Source organism: Rhineura floridana, chromosome 21 (genome assembly GCF_030035675.1).
Source record: "Rhineura floridana isolate rRhiFlo1 chromosome 21, rRhiFlo1.hap2, whole genome shotgun sequence".
Classification (NCBI taxonomy): Eukaryota; Metazoa; Chordata; class Lepidosauria; order Squamata; family Rhineuridae; genus Rhineura; species Rhineura floridana.
In genome coordinates this window covers 16,294,552-16,313,905 of record NC_084500.1, presented here as the reverse complement: position 1 = coordinate 16,313,905, position 19,354 = coordinate 16,294,552, and the positions used below count along the sequence as shown (strand labels likewise).

Sequence of the window (19,354 nt, the reverse complement as noted above, 5' to 3'; positions counted from 1 at the left end):
CCTGGGACCTTCTTCATGCAAGGCAGGTGCTGCAACACTGAGCCACGGTTCTCCCCCAAAGTATTAGTACCCGCTGACAAAGGTGGCCTCGTGTTGTAGCCCTGCAGTGTTTCCTCCCAGCTATTCAACAAGTGTTGCTCAAATGCCTACTTCTGCTGCCAGCCCTTCCTTAAAATCTATCCATGTTGGCACCATGCTTTCTAGGCACTAATTTGCATGCTTATTCATACTTGTGAACTGCCCTCATAAGACCTTGGGACCTGGCAGCTGTGACAGGTGTTTGCATGAACTGAATAGCAATGGCTGTTTGATCATAATCCAGGGTATGGAGTTGGGGCAGTGTGGTCTAGATCTGTCTTTTCCAGCATGGCCAATGGTTGGGGATGATGAGAGTTGTAGTTCAGGACATACGGAGGTCACCAGGTTGGGGAAATCTGGTCTAGATGCCATTGCACTATAAAAAAAAGAAATCTGTTAGTAATGCAGTTCACCTGGCCTTTGAAGTAAATATGGCTGTGTTCATTAGAGATTACTCTTAACCAAGTGTGCATTGGAATGAGGCTTACCTAAAGAGTTCATGTGGGATGCCATGTGCACTAGAGCACTGCTCTTTAACCTTGGATCCCCAGATGGACTACAACTCCCATCATCCCTGACCATTGACCATTATGATTGGGAGCTACGGCTATTGGGCGGTATAGAAATATAACAAATAAATAAAATAAATAAATAGTCTGACAACAATTGTGGACCCATAGTTGAAGAACAGTGCCCAACACTCACACTGGAAGCCCTTTTTGTGGCTGTGAATTAGAAGGGGAAATCGGGATTAGATTTATATTCCACCTAGTGATGTTGGTTTTCTGGAAAAAATCCCCCCCCAGCACCCCAGATATCTGGTGATTTAGGATGTGTGATATTCAGTAAATAAATCAAAGTGCTTTTAGTGTGGTTCAAATGTTACTTCCGTATAGAGTTCTGGGTATTATTTTTATTGGAATGCCTGTTAGGAAATGACATTAGCATATAATGTTATATTGTATAGATTTTAAATAAACGAAGAAACTGAAAACGGTTAACATGCTGATTTTTAGTGTGCCGGAAGAGCAGTGTGAATGAATGTGCTTCTTAGAGAAAAAATTAATTGCAAATTCAGTTTTAGATGCGACTAGTATTCTGTCCTTTCCAGTTGCTCAACTTTATAACAAATGGATTTCTTAAAAAATAGTGATGGGGATAGAATATAATTACTGATCTCCAAGGAGCTCAGGGCAACATATATGCCCTCTCTCATCACTCTAAATTTATTCAAACAACAACCCTATGAGGTAGGTTAGGCTTAGAAATGGTGAGTGGCCCAAGAACAGTCAATGAACTTCATGGCTGAGGAATTTGGTTATTTATTGATTTTTAATAACCTGCCCTACATTAAAAGGGCCCACGGTTGGGTGCATATGTTGGAGAATTTTGTATTTCTCCTGTGGGTTCTTTTGCTGGGGGTCCTTGAATAAAAATTCTGAAGACACAGCTTTGCAGCAGAAAGGTAGCCCTTTATTGGATGACAATTGTACACTTGGTCAGTCTGCCTCCTAGTGAGTAGAGAACTGCAACTTGACACTGTTTGCCTGGGTTTTTTATACATTTCAGGACAAAGACTTTAGCATCTACCAGTCAGGATTTAACACATCAGAATGACATAGTCATGACAGTATTACACAGGCATTTGAACAGGTACTTGGTACTTTCTGCATCACGTTCCAGTGAATTTGGTGTTCTAATGAATTTGGCAGTGTTCAGTACTTCACATGAAAGTACATTTTCACAGTGAGCTAAGCACTCCAGCTAATGAGCTAAGCACTTTATAGCTATTCTGCAATTCTTTCTACGTCTTAGAGGTACCGAGATATTCAGCACAGTGTTATCCATTGTTTTGAGTACAAATAGTTCCAAACGACCAGCATAGTCAGGGAGTCAGCTGCAAGAAGAAAAAGATCTGGCTTCCTACTAAACTATTAAAATGTTATGAACCTTTATAGCTTTATAAAAGAATGTTTTTGCTTATTATGTATATTGAGTTCCCCATTAGCTATACATGTATGTATATATAAAATTCCCCATCACTTACACTTCAGAACAACAGTTTTGAAAGTAAGCATGTTAACTCCAGGTTCCCAAGCCTGGTCCGATATTCTTAACTAGATTGAGGTAGCCAACACAGTGCCCTCCAGATGCTGTTGGGCTACAACTCCTGTCAGCCCCAGTCAGCCTGATGGCTGCTAGTCCCAGCATCTGGAGGGTATCACATTAGCTACCCCTGTAGCTAGCCTGTGCTCATTCTTTCCACACTAGTGGTAGGCAGGCTCCCTGTGATAAATTTCATGTTTGTTTGTTTTCCTAAGTAGAAGTTCTTCTGACAGGCTGCCAGTTTTTTAGGATTTAGTATACAAAAGAGTTAGGAAGTAGTATCCATAGCTTTTACTTAAACTGTGAGTCCCCTTGATAGTTTCAGGTCTTACGGTGTTAAGAAATTGCTGTGTTGGCATACTTGCACAGGTGGCAGTTGGATTAACAATGGAGGACTTTCTGACAGAGCCATGTGTATTGGTATGGACAATTCATTGACCTGGGTGTCTGTCTCAAGACAAATGTGTGAAGTTCTTGCATGGATGTGAAGAATACAGCGGAGATGAGGAACCTCAGGCCCAGGGTCTAAGCCCAGGCCCTTCTCTCTGGCCCTCAGAACTCTCCCCAGCCACAACCCTCACTGGCTCTGCTTCACACCTCAAGTGTTTCTGCCTGGCTGGCATGTGCCTCTGAACTTTGATAGCGCCTCTTGCCTGTCTGGATGGAGGATAGAGGGGTGTGTGGAGAAACCAGCCTATTGTACAAAGCTAACATTTGCCTGTGTTGCTCCACCCACTTTCTCCTCTGGCCGCACCCACCACTGTCATGTGGCCCTTGGGCTGAAAAAGGTTCCTCATCCCTGCAATATAGGATGGAGTTGTTTGTGTATCCCCTTAACGGGCCAAATGGCGGCATTTAGAACCCTAATCCCAAAGCATTCTAAGCCCTTTTGAGTGGCGACAGAGGCACCCTCGACTGTAAAGAGATTATGAATTCCTGTGTGACTTAAATATCTGTTGTGTTGTCTTTCAGCTCCAGAACCTGGGCATTAATCCAACCAACATTGGCTTCAGCACCTTGACCATGGAGTCTGACAAATTCATCTGCATACGAGAGAAGGTTGGGGAGCAGGCCCAGGTGGTCATCATCGACTTGAATGATCCCAGCAACCCTATTCGCCGTCCGATTTCTGCTGACAGCGCTATCATGAATCCTGCCAGCAAGGTCATTGCCCTGAAAGGTATGGAAAAACCTTTCTCAACATATTCCTGAATTGGAGTTGAGGAGTTTTTTACGTGTTCGAGGTTTGAAAAGGTGCACTGACTTTTCTTCTTGCTGTGCAAAGCCATATACGACTGCTGCTGCAATAAATGTTGTCACTCCTTTTGGGGGGCATTCCTTTTTTCCCTCCCCTTACAACTATGAAAAACTGTGGCGTGCCAAGCGTATGCAACACTGATTGCTTGAAAAACTAGCGGCAGGGTTGATGAGCTGGTGACATCCTTGATGTTCCAATAAAAGACTGGCTTTATAAAGTATGGTTTCCATCAAAAGCTCTGGATAATGTAAAGCAGCCTTATTGCTAAGCCTCTCAAAAGTTACTAGCCAGCAAAAGAAAAAAGGTTGCCTGGTTATCTTATTTATTTATTTGAAAGGTTTTTACCTTAGTTTTTCAACTGAGAAAGGCTTCCAGAGCAACTTGCCAAGATCAGGCTTTCAGTCTAAAACAGGGCTAACTAACCCATAGGCTGTATCTGGTCTGCCAATAAAAGGTTATGAAAAAGTGACACATTTGAGGTCCACAAAAAACCTTTTTTGGCAGACCTCAAGACACTTAAAATCTGTCACTTTTAAAAAAAAAATTGTTTAAATGGATCCCCTGATGAGACTCCATAATGCCAAAAGGGGTTTAATCCCCCCCAATTTGTCATTTTTTAAAAAATAAATTTTTACTGAATTTAATAATGAAAAGATTTGAAATGGTATAGAACAGCTGATAGGAAGTCTTTTGGAAGGCAGCCTTGAGAAGTGCAGTCCTCATCTTGCCTACTTTTACACTTTGGTTACACCAGCTTTGAGATGTGGCTGCCAGGGGGTTGCCTGTGGGTCAGTATGGCCCTCAGCCCAGAAAAAGGTTAGCCATCCTAAAATTTGGCCTGTATTTCAAAGTGTGTCTTATCTCCTCCTCAACAGAAACTACAAGAGAACAGGCTTGTAAAAGCCACTTTTTTTGTACATCCTGTGGCAAGTATGAATTGTTTCCTGGAGGCCAGTTAGCTTAAAATCTAGATTACTGATGTAGTGAAATGGCCTGGAATATTGTGTGTGTGTGTGTTAGGTCCACAAAATGTTACAAGCCTGTTTGCAAGGCAGATACAGAACACCATTCCAGAAAGGAGGCACAAATGCCTCTGTGGGCGCTCGTTCATTAATCTATACATGCGGTGGGATTGTTCTGTAAAAGTATAACAATGCTGAGTTCTCTTCCCGTCATGTAATAAAAAGTAGCGTTTTTTTTTTTTTTAAAAAGGTCAGCTTGGCCTTCAGGTTTCTGTATTGCATGGGTTGGGAACAGAAAGCCCATAGGATGTTAAAATCCTGAATGTCCTCGCTTGTGCTGTCAAAGGAGGTGTCTCCTTGCTGCCCACCCATCAGTGGCTGCAAAAGATACATGAACACGGGATGGAAAAATGCTGTAGGAGGGAAATTGGGAGGCCTAGTAGGAACCCAGGTTCATTGGGCAAGGCTGTTTTACACATTCCCCAGGGCAAGCCAGTGTCAGCCAGTCAAAGATTCCTCTTATGCAAACGTTTGCTTGCAGACATGTTGCATTTGAACTCTATTTTTTTTTTTTTACTTTTACAGATTTTTTTAACGGTATCTTGAAGTGTACTTTTTAAACAGAATTGAATTGAAGTGGCTCTCAGTGCATGAAGGTTTAAAAATAATGCACTATTCCCCCCCTTTTTTAAATCCTTTGCTATCTCTCTCTAAAAAATCAGAATAAGAATTAGTAGTACTTAGAGAGCTATACTTGACAAACCAGTTGCATTTATCTCCCTGTGCAAATTAGTTAGCAACATAAGAAGCTGCCTTTATACTGAGTCAGACCATTGTTCCATCTAGCTCAGTATTGTCTACACTGACTGGCAGTGGCTTTCTAGGGTTGCAGACAGGGAGCCTTTCACAGTCCTCTCTGTAGATGCTGGGCATTGAACCTAGCACCTTCTGCGTGAAAGGAAATGCTCTACCTCTTAACTAACAGCCCTTCATCTCTTTCTAATGCAGGTGCACAAATTTCCCACCCTCACTCCACATTCAGTTTTTCCTGAGACATGGTTTGGGAAGATACAACAAAATCATATTATGTTATCCTTTTTGTTACACAACAAATGGCTGAACGTATCTTAGGCCTGTAAATCCCAGCCCAAGTCCCAACCTGAACAAGTCTTTTTAATAGATGCGATCTGTCTGGTCACCTTTACTCAAAACATCCAAAATGATTTTTTTTAAAAAAAAAAAGCAGTGCTCCTCTGCCTCCTCTTAAAGACAACCTATTGCCGTTTTTTTTTCCTTTGAGAAACGTAAGCTTTCAACTGTCGCATAACGATACCTTCCTCTTTTTTCTACTGATGGCTTTAATGTTGTATCACTATTTTTGTCACACTTTCTAATGCTTTCTTGTGTGTGCAGATGGTGAGTTACCTCCGTTTCAGATTGTATTTGTGTTTGTCCTGTTTTATGAAAAGAGAATGTGGAAGGCGTACCAGTTTAAAGACTTAACGGGGGCATGTCGCTGAATAATTAAAGTGGAGGGGTAGACAAGGACCTATATTCTTTTTCCGCTGGGGAGTCTTGTTCTCAAAACTAAAGCAAACAAGATAAAAGTGGTGTTGAAATGCTAGGACCTGCAGCATCTCTGCTTGGAGCTGCAGAAATGCTCTTGTTGGGTGAAGTAAACTTGGATATGCATTCAACCTTTTTGTAAACAGGATGGAGACTCTTACAATTTCATATCTGGCTGTATTATTTTTTGCTTTTCATGTCCTTGGCAAATAGTGTGGGGGCGAAACTGAAGCCACAGTCTGGTTTTCAAATAGAGAATGTATCTTGGATCACTGCTACGTAAATCCAAGATTACGTAGGTGAAAGGAATAACGACTGAAGTAGACTTGATTTCCGCCCCTCCCATCCCTACCCTTTCTTTTGAGAAAACATGTCTAATCTGTTGTCTTGAAGGCTAACCATAAACCCAAAGCTCAGTGTAGAACAGGCCACTGACCCTGAGTGGGATGGTCACCGCTTAGTTTTTAACCCTGAAACTTGTTTACTAGCGTTGACAATCCAGCCTGCATAGCTTCTGCGCTTTGTGGTCCTTTGGAGTACAAGATTGTATAAAACCTGCTGGGCTTGTAACGTCCTTGGAGGAAGGCCATATAGATTAGTCTCCCCCAACTACTTACCTAGTTCCCCCCCTCCCCTGATGCCTTTGCTTCTAACCACCTCATGCCTACACCTCTTCTGCCTAGTGCTTACTACTTCTCGGAATGGGAGGTGGGCTTCTTTGAGAACATGTGAAACAGTTGCCGCAGAGTCCCTTCCCAGTATTTCTCATGACTGGGCCAGGAGATAATGCCACTCCAGCCTTCCCCCCACCCTCCTTGGTCAACATCTTCATAGCAAGCTGTGGTTACTACCCAAAGGAAAATGAATCAGCTGCTTTTCATAATATTTATTTATTTATTTATTTATTTAATTAAGCTTATATACCGCCCGACTAGCAACAGCTCTCTGGGCGGTGAACATTAAAAATATCCTACAGGCCTCTTCTTTGGCATCTTTAGAGGTTGCTATGTGGCTCTTGTCTCCTCCCTTCCCCTTTCCTGTTGCCATTTCTGCATGGCCCACAACAACAACAAAGAGGCAACCTGCCTGCCTGTGTTCTCACCTTGAACTTGGGGAGTCTGGAAGAGGGTTCTTGCCGTTGGACATTTTGAACAGCATTAGTTTGAGATGTGTGGGAGAGGTTCCATAGTATACTACTTATTTTATTTTATTTATGCTGCTTACTACAATCCATCTCAAGGATTCTGCATAAGTTAAAGTCATAAAAAAGAATGCTATAAATAAAATGCTACTGATAATACATTCCAAAAGTGCCCTTTGAGTTTACATGAAAACATCAGAAAAGACTTGAGTACGCAGGTACTTCAGAAGCGGCAAAATCATCCTGGGCGTTGGATGCTTGTCAGAGCTCTGAGGAGAGGCAATTCCAGAGAAGAGGGGCCACCACACAGAAGGAGGTTACTGCTTTCTGAGATTGCAACATAACCAGTAGAGCCTCCAAAGCTGAGCACGAACCATGGAACAGAATTCTGTCTCTCCAAGGAGCTCAGGGCAGTATACATGAGGTGGTTCCCGTTTTTATCCTCATGACAGCCCTGTGAGGCAGGTCAGGTAGAAAGGTGGAGAGTGTCACAAAGGACATCCAGAGAGCTTAGTTGGCCAAGCACGGATTCAGACCTAGGTCTCCCTGCCCCAGATTTCTCAGCCCTCATCAACTGCACTGCACTGATTTCTTACTCACGGTAAGAATGTCAGAGGTAGTGGCATGATTCAGCGTTGATTTGTGAATATTCACTCCCCGTTCCCCCACTCCTGAGACTTGAAATGCCCCCCTCCCCACAGAAAAGCCTGCCTGGTTGTCACTGTGTCCACATACCTTCTCCCGCCCACCTCTGTGTGTAGTGCATGTTTTTTATAATCTGCAGTACCCAACAGCAAAGAAACTTTGTTAAGGGCTTTGGTTCATTTAAAAACCGAACTTCCAGCTGACCTAACAAAGTGTCTACTTTATGACTGCCTTATTCCTGTGGAAAACCTGTCATGTGTTCCTTCCATACTTACCCTAGATGTATGTAGCCCTGCCGTTTGTATGCCGTGGTGTACTTCTGTCTCTCAAGCGAGAAGTTAAAAAAAAATAAATCTGCTTCTTGGGTTAAGGATGAGTTTAACCCAGCATGAGTGTCAAAACGTCTTGACTTCAGTATGAACGAAACGTGTATCTGCAATGCCTGACTGTGGAGCCATAACCAATTCAGGGATTGGTTCCATCAGCAATTGGTTCTGTCAGATGTGGCTTTAGAAATGTTAGTGCAGCTGAAATTTTTTGGCCTGTGAATAAAAGCAACACTTCTTTAAAAAAAGCAACAACCTACTGACCACTGGGAATGTTTTTAAGGAACCAAATACAATGCATGAGATTTTCCTTGGTCAGGTGGTATGTGCAGACATCTTAACCGCTCATCTGAGCCTTCCATATGACTGAGCTTTCCTTGCCTCAGCTAATCGATCTGTAAATCGTGTCTCTAGCTGGGAAGACCCTTCAGATCTTTAACATTGAAATGAAGAGCAAAATGAAGGCTCATACCATGACGGACGATGTCACCTTTTGGAAGTGGATCTCTCTGAACACGGTTGCGCTGGTCACGGACAATGCTGTGTACCACTGGAGCATGGAAGGGGAGTCTCAACCGGTCAAGATGTTTGATCGCCATTCTAGCCTTGCGGGCTGCCAGATCATCAACTACCGTACCGATGCCAAGCAGAAATGGCTGCTTCTGACTGGTATATCTGCCCAGGTAATGCCCTTGGTATAAGACAATGGATGAATCAAAATGTGTCTAAGCATTGGGTTTAATTAGGACCTGGCATCTGTGGTGAACTGCATGGGCAGTGTGGCTTGCCCATTCACCTTTGCTCCTTGAGGGAGTAAGAGCATCAGAAGAGCCCTACCACACCGGGCCCATCTAGTGCAGCATCCTCTTCCCACAGCGGCCAGCCAGATGGCCCAGTGGGAAGTCTGCAAGAAGTACTGTTGTGCCATTCTCCCTATCTGTGAACATTGGCAACTGGCATTCAAAGGCCCACTGCCTCTGACAGTAGGTTGTCACCACCACCCCATTTTACCAAACGGAAATGCAAGTAGACGCTGATAAGCAAAAGACCTTTTGCATCTTGTTGGGGGCTAAACTCGGGGGAGTCTTTGTGTCTGAATCCGTACATTCTGTGGAGCGTTGGCACTCCTTTGCCACAGTGTGAATAACCTTGATGCTCTTGGCACTGTTAGAGCAGAAAGTCCTGGCATTTAATCTCTCCTAACAGAATAATGTGACTAAATGCCATTCTGCGGTTACTTCTTGATAAAAGATGGCAAATTCCAGACCATAAGCTGAATTTGACTAAGGCAAATGAGAAGGGGAGCGTTCCTAACTGTTAATATTCTGCAGTGTATTCTGGTCAAAAAGTGCCTTGGTGTTCAGTGCCTATTGAGTCATTGTTTAAACAATGCATTTTAATGCAGTGCAGCTGAAATCTGTTGGCCTGTGAATAAAGCAACGCTTAAGCTTTTCTTTTTCGAATACCCTGCTGGAAGGCTTGAGGAAAAAGGGGTCTGGAAATGGTGACTCCTGTGGGAGTGCTGCAGATTGGGGGGGGGCTTCACCGGTGCTGCATAAGTATTAGGCCTATGAGACTGCTTTGGCCAAGTCAAGTCTAGCTGTCCTCTTCTTGACATCATATATAACATCAGATGTGGGGCAGGTAAAGATGCTGCTGGACCAAAGGGGGGTTTGTAGGCACTGTTGATCAGTTGAAAGGCAGCACCTGCAAAGTCTCTTGCAGAGTGTTTTGCAAGCCCCAGCGATCAGCTGGTTGTCGGGTCTTGCAAAGCACAGTGTCAGGTGACTGATGGGGCACTCCACCCACCTGTCGAACATGGCCCGTGGGAGGTGGAGAGGATAAGGGTCCAGCCCTCCAGCTGGATCCAGTACTTCACCTTTGTGCTCCAGGGAGAAACTGGAGGAGCCAAATGCAAGGCTTCCTTTTGTTTAACTACATTTTGACATACCCCCCTTTCTACCAAAGCAACCAGGGACAATATGCAGTTTAGAATAATATCTTTGATAGAAGTATAAGACATGATACAGAAAAAGAGGAGACAGAGTATATCTAGGAAGTAGATACTAGCTCTTCTCATACTGTTGCGTAACGACCGGTGGAGTGGTCACTGAAGGAGGCAGTTCTAAGTGACAAGGGGCCAAACAGTAGTGTCCCATCCAGTCCATTGTCTTCCTGTCTCCTCTCAAGTTGACCAGGTGGACTGTGTTCTGTAAAGCCAGCACTGAGCAATCTGTGGCCCTCCAGATGTTGCTGGGCTTCAGCTCCGCAGCTTCCCTGACCATGAGCCGTGCTGGCTGGGGCCGATGGGAGTGAGTTGCAAGTCCAACAACAAGTGGAGAGCCATAGGTTTCCCCACCAGGCAGAAGGGGGCTTTTAACCAGTGCTCTAGCCCTCTTGCAAGTGTCCGACTGAAAACAAAACCTGCCTGGGTCTAAAAAGACTTTGCTTGGGCTTGCATAAATATACCTCGTTTGTGTGTTCAGCCTGCTAATTTAAGGTTTGTGGTGAAAGTAAAATTGTTGCAGAGTTAAATCGTTCTTTTTCCCTTTTCTTAATAAAGCAAAACCGTGTAGTGGGCGCCATGCAGCTTTACTCAGTAGATAGGAAAGTGTCCCAACCCATTGAAGGCCACGCTGCTAGCTTTGCACAGTTCAAGATGGAAGGCAATGCCGAAGAATCCACTCTTTTCTGTTTTGCAGTGAGAGGACAAGCAGGAGGCAAGGTAAAATCCGGTGGCTTGGTGATCATCCCTTTTTGCATAGTTTCAGGTGTGGGAGGGGGGCTCTTTTTGGCCCCAGGACTTGTGTCCAAAAGTGACTGTTGAATAGTGAACCCTTGAAACATTATTGTCTCTTTTTCCTTCTCCTTACCTGCAAGGCAGCATAAATTATTACTACTTTGCATGCGTATATGACACACACTGATGAATGAATAGGGAAGTCTGAATGTGTTTTATATTCTTTGTAAACTGCTTAGAAGTTAAGCAGTATACACATCTCGTTAAATTAATGAATGAGACTCTTCCGAGGACTTTCGCTGAAGAGAGGGGAAATAGATAATAGGGATCTGGGGATGGGATATAAGCAGCCTCATTGGCAGGTCTGGGAAAGGGGAAACTATAGTGGAAGGGTGGGGGGAACCTCAGGCCTGGAGGCTGAATGTGGCCCTCCAGGCCTCTCTGTCTGGCCCTTGGAGCTCTTCATAGCCCACGCCTCCTGCCCAGCCCTGCCGTAACCCGCCCTTGCTAGCATCTGCCTGACTGGAATGTGTTCTTCAACTGCGATTGTGCCTCTTTGGTTGCCTGGATGGAGAGATGTGGGATAGTATAGAAACCTCTGACTCCTGCATGGGTGCAATGCAACTTGCTGTACAAAGGTAAGAGTCTTATCCATTGCCCGGCCTGCTCTTTCCTTGGGACCTGCCTAGCCCTGGCATGTGGCCCTTGGAAGATTGCTCATGGGGGAATGTGGCCCTTGGGCTGAAAAATGTTCCCCACTCCTTGGTTATAGCTGAAGCTGAAGATGTGATCCAATCTGCTCCCTTCACCTTACAGTTGCATATCATTGAAGTCGGCACACCTCCCACAGGAAACCAGCCATTTCCCAAGAAAGCTGTGGATGTCTTCTTCCCACCAGAAGCACAGAATGATTTCCCAGTAGCAATGCAGGTATTACCGAGGGAGACAGCCTTTGCTTTTTACTCCTTGTGTCTTCATTTGGGGGTGGTGGGATAGAGACAAAGTACCTGTAATTTAGGAGGCCTTCAGTCAGTCGTTTCAAAATGCTCATGAATGGCAAAGCTTAATATTGCTGACTTCCAAGCCTTGGATTTAACTGTGTAAGCTGCCTTTAATTGCCGCTTAGCCTTCCCTTTTATAGAACTAAAGTTCAGGTATTTTTGGCTTTTATAAGGGCAGGGAAGGCAGTTGGTTACTTACCAAAGCTTGCTTTGTTCTTTGGCACTCAAGTAATTAATACTTGGATGTCTGCAAAAGATGCCTTATTTCGTACCAGCCCTAAACTCCACACAGGGCTGTGTGTGTGTTCTCACGTGGTTCTATGGGAGCATAGTACAGATAAATACAGGTGCAGAATTCAGTATCTTGAGAATCTCAGCTTTCATGAAAAAGTAAAAGTTGCATCCAGTGTTAGTCCTCAGAGTAAACCCATTGAAATTGACAAACATGACTAACTTAGGTCGACTCCATATAGAACTTGTTTGGATACAACCCTAAGCTTCTAGTCCATATTGCTGCAAAGAAGCGCTTGAACCTCTCTAGGGTAGCGGTTCCCAAACTCTTTTCCCCTGCACCACTAGCAAATGGCTGAGAGGCTTGGCAGACCTTTCTGCCTGTTGTAGCAATTGTAATGTGCTGTGCTCGATGCAGTATGATTTTTAATTGTATTTAAATATTGTATTCCATGGAACTCAAATTGTAATAAAAATATGTAAGAAATAAATGTCGCAATAAAAATGCAATTAAAAATCAATATAAATATTTAAAGCAATAGTCTCCCATTAGCAACCAAAATCCACAGACATGCCATGGACCACCTGAACGAAGGTGGTCTGCAAACCACAGTTTGGAAATCCCTGCTCTAAACAATTCCTGCTAAAATCTCAGAAACCGGGAAGCGGATGAATATGATATCTAGTGGCTAGACACAGCACATTGCTTGTTAGCTGTCCCATGACTAGCAGGACTTATGCAAAATGGGTCATCTTGCTAACTTGTTCAGTTTGCGTTATATTCACTTTTCCTTGGCCACGTGTCCTGGCAGAGTACTTACAGTTGATTGCAACTCATGGCTGACGTCTTAAAAGATGGCCTGTTTCCCTTCTTTCTCCTGCAGATCAGTGAAAAACACGATGTGGTTTTCTTGATCACAAAATATGGTTACATCCATCTGTATGACCTCGAAACGGGCACCTGTATCTACATGAACAGAATCAGTGGAGAAACCATCTTTGTCACGGCACCCCATGAAGCCACGGCTGGAATCATTGGAGTCAACAGAAAAGGACAAGTAATGAAATCTTATTCTCTTGGGGTTCAGGGGGTCTTACAGCAGTAGTGGGTAAGGGTGGATGGGACCTGTGGCCCTCTGGATGTTGTTGGATTCCAACTCCCATCAACCAGCATGATTGATGGTCGTGGATGATGGGGCGGGTTGTAGTCCAGCAACATCTGGGGGGCCATAGATTTCCCCATGCCTGTTGTACCGGCTTCAAAGCTGGCATTACTATGAGGTTAAGGCCTGGTAGGTGAATACAGTGTAGAAACTGTGCTTATATTCCCCCACCCCCAAATTTCGCACTCTCCCTTGAAAGTCTGAGTCTTGGCACTGTACTCTGACTGTGACTAGGGATTCAGAACTCCACCTGCCATCCCTTCCATGCAGCAGGTCAAAGTGTTGTATTTGAGCATTAGTAGGTGGAAGTTCAGAGAATGCTGTCTGAGCTGTCTTTTGGCAATGTTTAACGCTGCTGACCTTAAAGAATGTTTCCGTACCTGTGATATTTACTTTTGAGTCTGCTAAACGCTGTCAACTGTGGAATGCCACTTGACAGCCAGTGCCTGGGAGCTTCCAAGTTACTTCTATATTGGACGTTTTGATGTAGACCAGGGAGAGTTGAGGCTCTCGGCAAGGGGTGGGGGAACCTGTGACCCTCCAGATGTTGTTTGACTATATCTCCTGTCATCCCTGAGCACTGGCCAAAAAATGACAACTAGTTGGCATGCTCTGCGAAAGACAACTTTACGCCACCACCTGCACAGTCTTCTGCTGCCAGGGCACATGGCGGAAACAGCCCTAGTTAGCCAAATGCAAGAATGTCCTTAGCAGTGACCACTACTGGTTTCACAGTACCTGGGGCTCCTTTGCTCAAAGGCTGCTCCTGTACCTTGCGGTAAGCCATAAACTATGGTTTATGGCACACAAGCAAAAGTGCGGCGGCTTCACTCCTTCCCGTTCATATGGGGACCAAAACATACTGTGATCCCTGACTGCGGTACGTGGTTTGGTCTGCAACTAATGATTCCCCTGGGTTCCATCTTGACGGGTGGCTCACTGCCTTCACTACCCAACTTATGCTTCTCTGGGGAGAGGTGAGAAGTTCAACAAACTACTTCTTCAAAGAGCTCTGGACTGTCCACACAAAAGGCCCTGCGCCCACTTCAGAGAAAGTGACGCAGCCTGAAGACTTCTGAAAGCAGAGCTACTTCCTCCAGTCTGCCGGAGGAGGGAGGAAAAGCCGGAGGAGGAAGAGGAGGAGGAGATAGCAGCGGTGGTATCTCCCGGAGGATGGGACAAGGCTGCAGAGGCGCAAGCTGCAAGTTGGGGACCAGTAGCCCGAACACAAGATACTAGCCAACAGGATATCATCAATGGAGCAGGCCAACCCGCTGGTGGAGAGAAAGAGCATAGGCCCTGGTTGGCTGCAACAACCCCAGGCTCTGGTTCCTAGTGTTCAGCAAAGAACTCAGCAAATTCATGTGCGGCAGGAAAGATCCAGCATTCAAGATGGTTCCCAGGCTTATAAAATGTGGGTCCTAAGTGCCATCTTTGGGATCCCCTGGGAACCCACTTTTTTGGTGAGACTTTGGGGGGATTTGTGTTTGTTTGGGCCCTGGGTGAGAGCCAGGGTGCATTGGTGGAGTCCTGCGTGGGACCCAGGAGGTGGAGAGGGGAAGTGTGAAGAAATTTGTGTTGGTATTTATTTATTAATAATTTGTATCGTGTATGTATTTTTTGTATCACTGTTTTATTGTGCATTTTTATAATACGTACTTGTTTTATTTCTCTGTACACTGCTTAGAGATCTTTTTATATATTAAGCGGTATAGAAATAGTCTAAATAAATAAATAACAAGCCGCAATCTATCAGCCAGGTGGTTTGCTGGGAGCAAAGCCTAACAAACAGCACTGCTTCGGGTGTATGAGGTTAAGCCAGAGAACATGGTTTGTTGTTACCCCCTATTGCAAGTGGGGAGGAACCAAGAGGCCTTTGAGGCATGCCCACAGCAAGCCATTGACCATTGAGTTGCTGCCAGTCAGTACAGGCAGTACTGAGCTAGATGGACCAGTGATCTGACTCCATGTAAGGCAGTTCCTATGAAGTGCAGATTCGGTAGAGTCACTTTTAAATGCAAACTGTATTGAATTTCTCTCCCGACGAGTTGGAGTCCAGCAACATCAGGAGGAGTCATAGCCAACTAAGTTGTACTCAGAGTAGACCCACTGAAATTAATGGGCCCCAGTTGTCATATCCATTGTTTTCAATACTTCTACTCAGAGTAGGACAAGCATTGGATACAACCGCACCACTCCAAGCCAGAAGCCACAGCTTCTCCTCTGGCTTTTTTTTGCAAGCAGAAAGGTGTATAGGCATCTCTTTGTCTTGTTTAATCTCTTACCGCTCTGTGGTCATTGCTTGATGCTAAGGTAGGCTATCTTGGCATTCCTTAACTTCATTTCGGTGCAAAACTTCAAGGAGTTAATACATACAGAGGGCTCTGTATGGGCACCCTGTGAGAACTGCACGGCTGTATTATTGCAAGGGCTCTGGGAGGACTTCTAAAGTGCCCAAGTCTGTGAAAAACACACTATCTTGTGTATCCTTGCATCTTTCTCTCTGCCCCCCCCCATCTGCTTCTCTACCGTTTCACTGTACATCGTAAACCAGTAGAGGGTTGCAGTCTTTAATTGCCCTAATGGATTAATTTACCAAAGTTTTAGCTGACTAAATTGGGCTTTGAAGAAACGGGGTTCTGTAGCAGCCACATAAGCTCTGGAGTGGTACCATAATAGTAAGTAAGTAAGTAAAATTTAATTTTTGTGTCGCCTATCTGGCCGAAGCCACTCTAGGCGACGTACACATTGAAATTGATAAAATACAATATAAATACAGAATAAAATAGGCAGTCATCAGTAATCTTCTCTTTTATTCCCTAACAACAAGTGGTAAATCACTTTGGTTGAATGGTCATGGTTTCTCTGAAGATAATCCTATATAGAGCTTTTTGGCACCATGCACATTTGAAATGGGTTGGAAAGCCAGATAGCAATCCGCTGCCTGACTGGTAGACAGCTGTACTAAAAACTAAAGTATGGCCACTCTGCTAGATCCCGCTATTACAGCTCTGTCTGGAAGTATGAGAGGCAAAAGGAAGAATGAATTTATTTATGCACTTTTTATCTTGAGGGCTTCAACCTGTGTCTTGGTTTCTCCTTTTGCCTGTTATTATATTTACATCCCACCTTCCCTCCAAGGAGCTTAGTGGCATACATGATTCCCCTCCTCTCCAGTTTATCTTCACAACAACCCTGTGAAGTAGGTTAGGCTGAGAGACTGTGACTGGCCCAAGGTCACCCAGCAAGCTTCACGGCTGAGTGTGGATTTGAACCCTAATCTCCCAGCTCCTAGTCCAACACTCTAAAGAGCCAGTGCGTTGTAGTGGTTAATCTGCTCGCATTGCATTTGACTATGTCCTGCTCGGAGTAGACCCTTTGAAATGAATGAACCTAAGTTAGTCATGCCTATTCACTGCAATGGGCCTACTCTGAGTAGGACTAGCCTTGAATACCACCCCTTGTCTCTGGCCCAGGTAGAAGTGGGTTGTCCTTTTTTAAATTTTTGGTCAGGTACGTAATGGAGCAGATCTGAACCACCCCTTGTGACCGGCAAGGTTGCTGTTGTAAACTGTAGGAACGTAGCACTCGTCTGTCCAATTCTGGCCGGGGTGGGGGAATGCAGCGCTTAATAAGCACATGTAGCTGACACTCGTAGGTGGGCTTTTGCATGTGTTGAACTCTTTTTTCAAAGCGCCCTGAACGAGTAAGGAATGACGAAAAGAATGCAAAGGGGTAGCCAGCCTAATTTTCTTCTCGGGGATGATTCCAAGGGCAAATGGCACTTGGGTTGGTTTGTGGTCAACTGCTGGAATTTCTTTTTTTACGATGAAAATGAACCTTTCTCGGGTCCCCAGCATTCCTCTTCCCTTTGGATTGTGTTAATCTGCTGCTAAGCTGTTATGGCTCTAGAAAAGCCTTTCCTGGCAGCTGGTTGCACAATCTGGGAATCAGCAGCTTTGTGGTTTTTCCTTTGGGTATGAAGGCCTGTGGGAAGCTGCCCTGTACTGGGTTGGACCACATACCCATGTAGCGCAGTGTTCTCTACACTGGCTGGCAACAGCTCTCCAGGGTCTTGGACAAAGCTTTCCCATCACTGGTTACCTGATTCATATTTTAAAAAAAATATATGGTGATGCCAGGGATTTATTTAATTTATTTATTTAATTTAATTTATATACCGCCCTAAGCCCGAAGGCTCTCTGGGCGGTGTACATAAAAGATTGAATCTGTGACTATCTGAAAGCAAAACATAGGAAGCTGCCTTATTCAGACTCAGGCCATTGGTCCATCTAGCTCAGTACTTGTCTGCACTGATTGGCAGTGCCTCTCTAGGGTTTCAGGCAGGAGTCTCTCCAGCCCTATCTGGAGATGCAGGGATTGAAGCTGGGGCCTTCTGCATGCCATGCAGGTGCTCTGCCACTGAGCTATGGCACCTATAGAGATGATGTGGGTAGTACTAATTCTCCCAGCCTCCTGACTGCACGCTCTCCTTCCCCCTCACTCACACACACGCACGCACAGGAGCACGTATAAGAAATGTAGGCCAGGATCCAAAAGGCCACCCAGACAGTTCAGCACATGTAAAGAAAACAGTGCTTTGCCATGTGATGCTGTAGGGAGGGGCACTTCTTGAAGCGGAGGAGGCTAAATGCAAGCATTTCCCTAGGGTTCTGCTGTCTGATGATCCCACTTGCATGTTCCTGAGCTGTTGTATTAAGGGCCCATCCAAATTGTGCTTTGGTGGTTGTATCCAACTCAGTTTTACCCGGAGTAAGCCTGTTGAAATTAATGGACCTCAGTTAAAAGCCAATAACTTATTTATGTACCGCATTTTCCACAAATAGTCTGTGCTCAAAGCAGTTTACAACAACAAACAGTCCAAATAGTGTAGCATAACAACTAAACGCAATAAAAAAGGAATCACCACAACACTAAAAATATCATATAATATGCATCAGTATGTAAATGAGCATAAAGCTCAACAATAAAGCTCAAGCAAAAATATCCAAAAGCAGTCTCCAAAGCGATCTCACGCTGATTTCAATGGGTCTGTTCTACTCTGAGTAGGACTGGCGTTGGATACAGCTCTTTGACCTAAGTCTCAGGGCCCCTCCCTCCCTCATTGATTCCATTGGTTCCACCTGCCCTTTGAAGAAAAGACCAAGTAGATGGCAAGGAGGTGACACTTCCACTTGCTGCTGCTCTCCCCAGCTGGGCTGGGCCCTTCCTCCACTTCACAGAGGATTTTGGGACCACTTGCTCTGGCTTGCCCATGAGCCTCCCTGTCAGGGCAGGAAGTGCAAGAAGCTGGCAGATTGCAACTAGCGTCTACTTTGTAAGGTCAACAACTTCTGGTTACGTTGCAGCCAAGATTAGGTTGCCAGGCTATTACTAGGGGGGCCATGAAGTCCTGTTTTTCCAACTGTGAACAGTCCATTTTCACCCAGATTGGTTAATGTGGTGCAGTGGTTAGAGTTTCGGACTGGGACCTCGGAGGCCAGGGTTCAAAGCCCTGCTCAGCCCTGAAGCTTATTGAGTGACCTTGGGCCAGTCACTGTCTCAACCAAACCTACCTTATAGGTGTTATGGGCTAGGATAAAACCAGGAGTGGGAGAACCATGTTTGTACACCACCTTGAGCTCCTTGGAGGAAAGGTGGGATATAAATGTATGAATAAATAAATAAACTTAAGAGCGAAATTCTTGGTGTTACCAGCTTGCTTTTTTCCTCATCTCTCCTCATCCCTTTTTCCTCTTGTGTTGTGTCTATTTTTTTTTTTAAGGAAGCTGCTTAGTGAGTCGTCTTTGGCTGAAGAACTGGGTATAAATGCTTTGAATGAATGGATAAAACTAATCTGGGTAGCCAAAGGATCTGAGGATGGGCCTGGTGTTTCTGCCTTGGAAGCAGGCTCCAAAAGATTAGCGTCTTTTCAGTGGTGGCACTTGTTTCTTACTACAGCGAATGAGGGTGTTGAGCAAGGCTGCCTCCCCAGATCTTTTTTAAAAAAGAAACTTCCAGGAAATGCCTGACTTAGGCTGTGGGGGGCTGTACCCCCTCAAACCTTTCCACTTGCTCTTTCTCCGTGAGGGTTAGGAAGAACCCTTAGAAGTCCAGTGCATAGTCTCCCACAGTAG

General features: G+C 44.7%; 1 protein-coding gene across 2 annotated transcripts in view; it reads left to right on the top strand.

The window, feature by feature from the left end:
• CLTC (clathrin heavy chain) overlaps positions 1–19,354 on the top strand; it is an 87,512-nt gene that overhangs the window by 21,271 nt on the left and 46,887 nt on the right. For both annotated transcript variants that reach the window (XM_061605270.1, XM_061605269.1), the window contains exons 2-6: positions 3,157–3,364; positions 8,497–8,765; positions 10,646–10,807; positions 11,639–11,752; positions 12,939–13,112. In XM_061605270.1, coding sequence (XP_061461254.1) covers positions 3,157–3,364; positions 8,497–8,765; positions 10,646–10,807; positions 11,639–11,752; positions 12,939–13,112 — 927 coding nt within the window. The remainder of the gene's footprint in view (positions 1–3,156; positions 3,365–8,496; positions 8,766–10,645; positions 10,808–11,638; positions 11,753–12,938; positions 13,113–19,354) is intronic.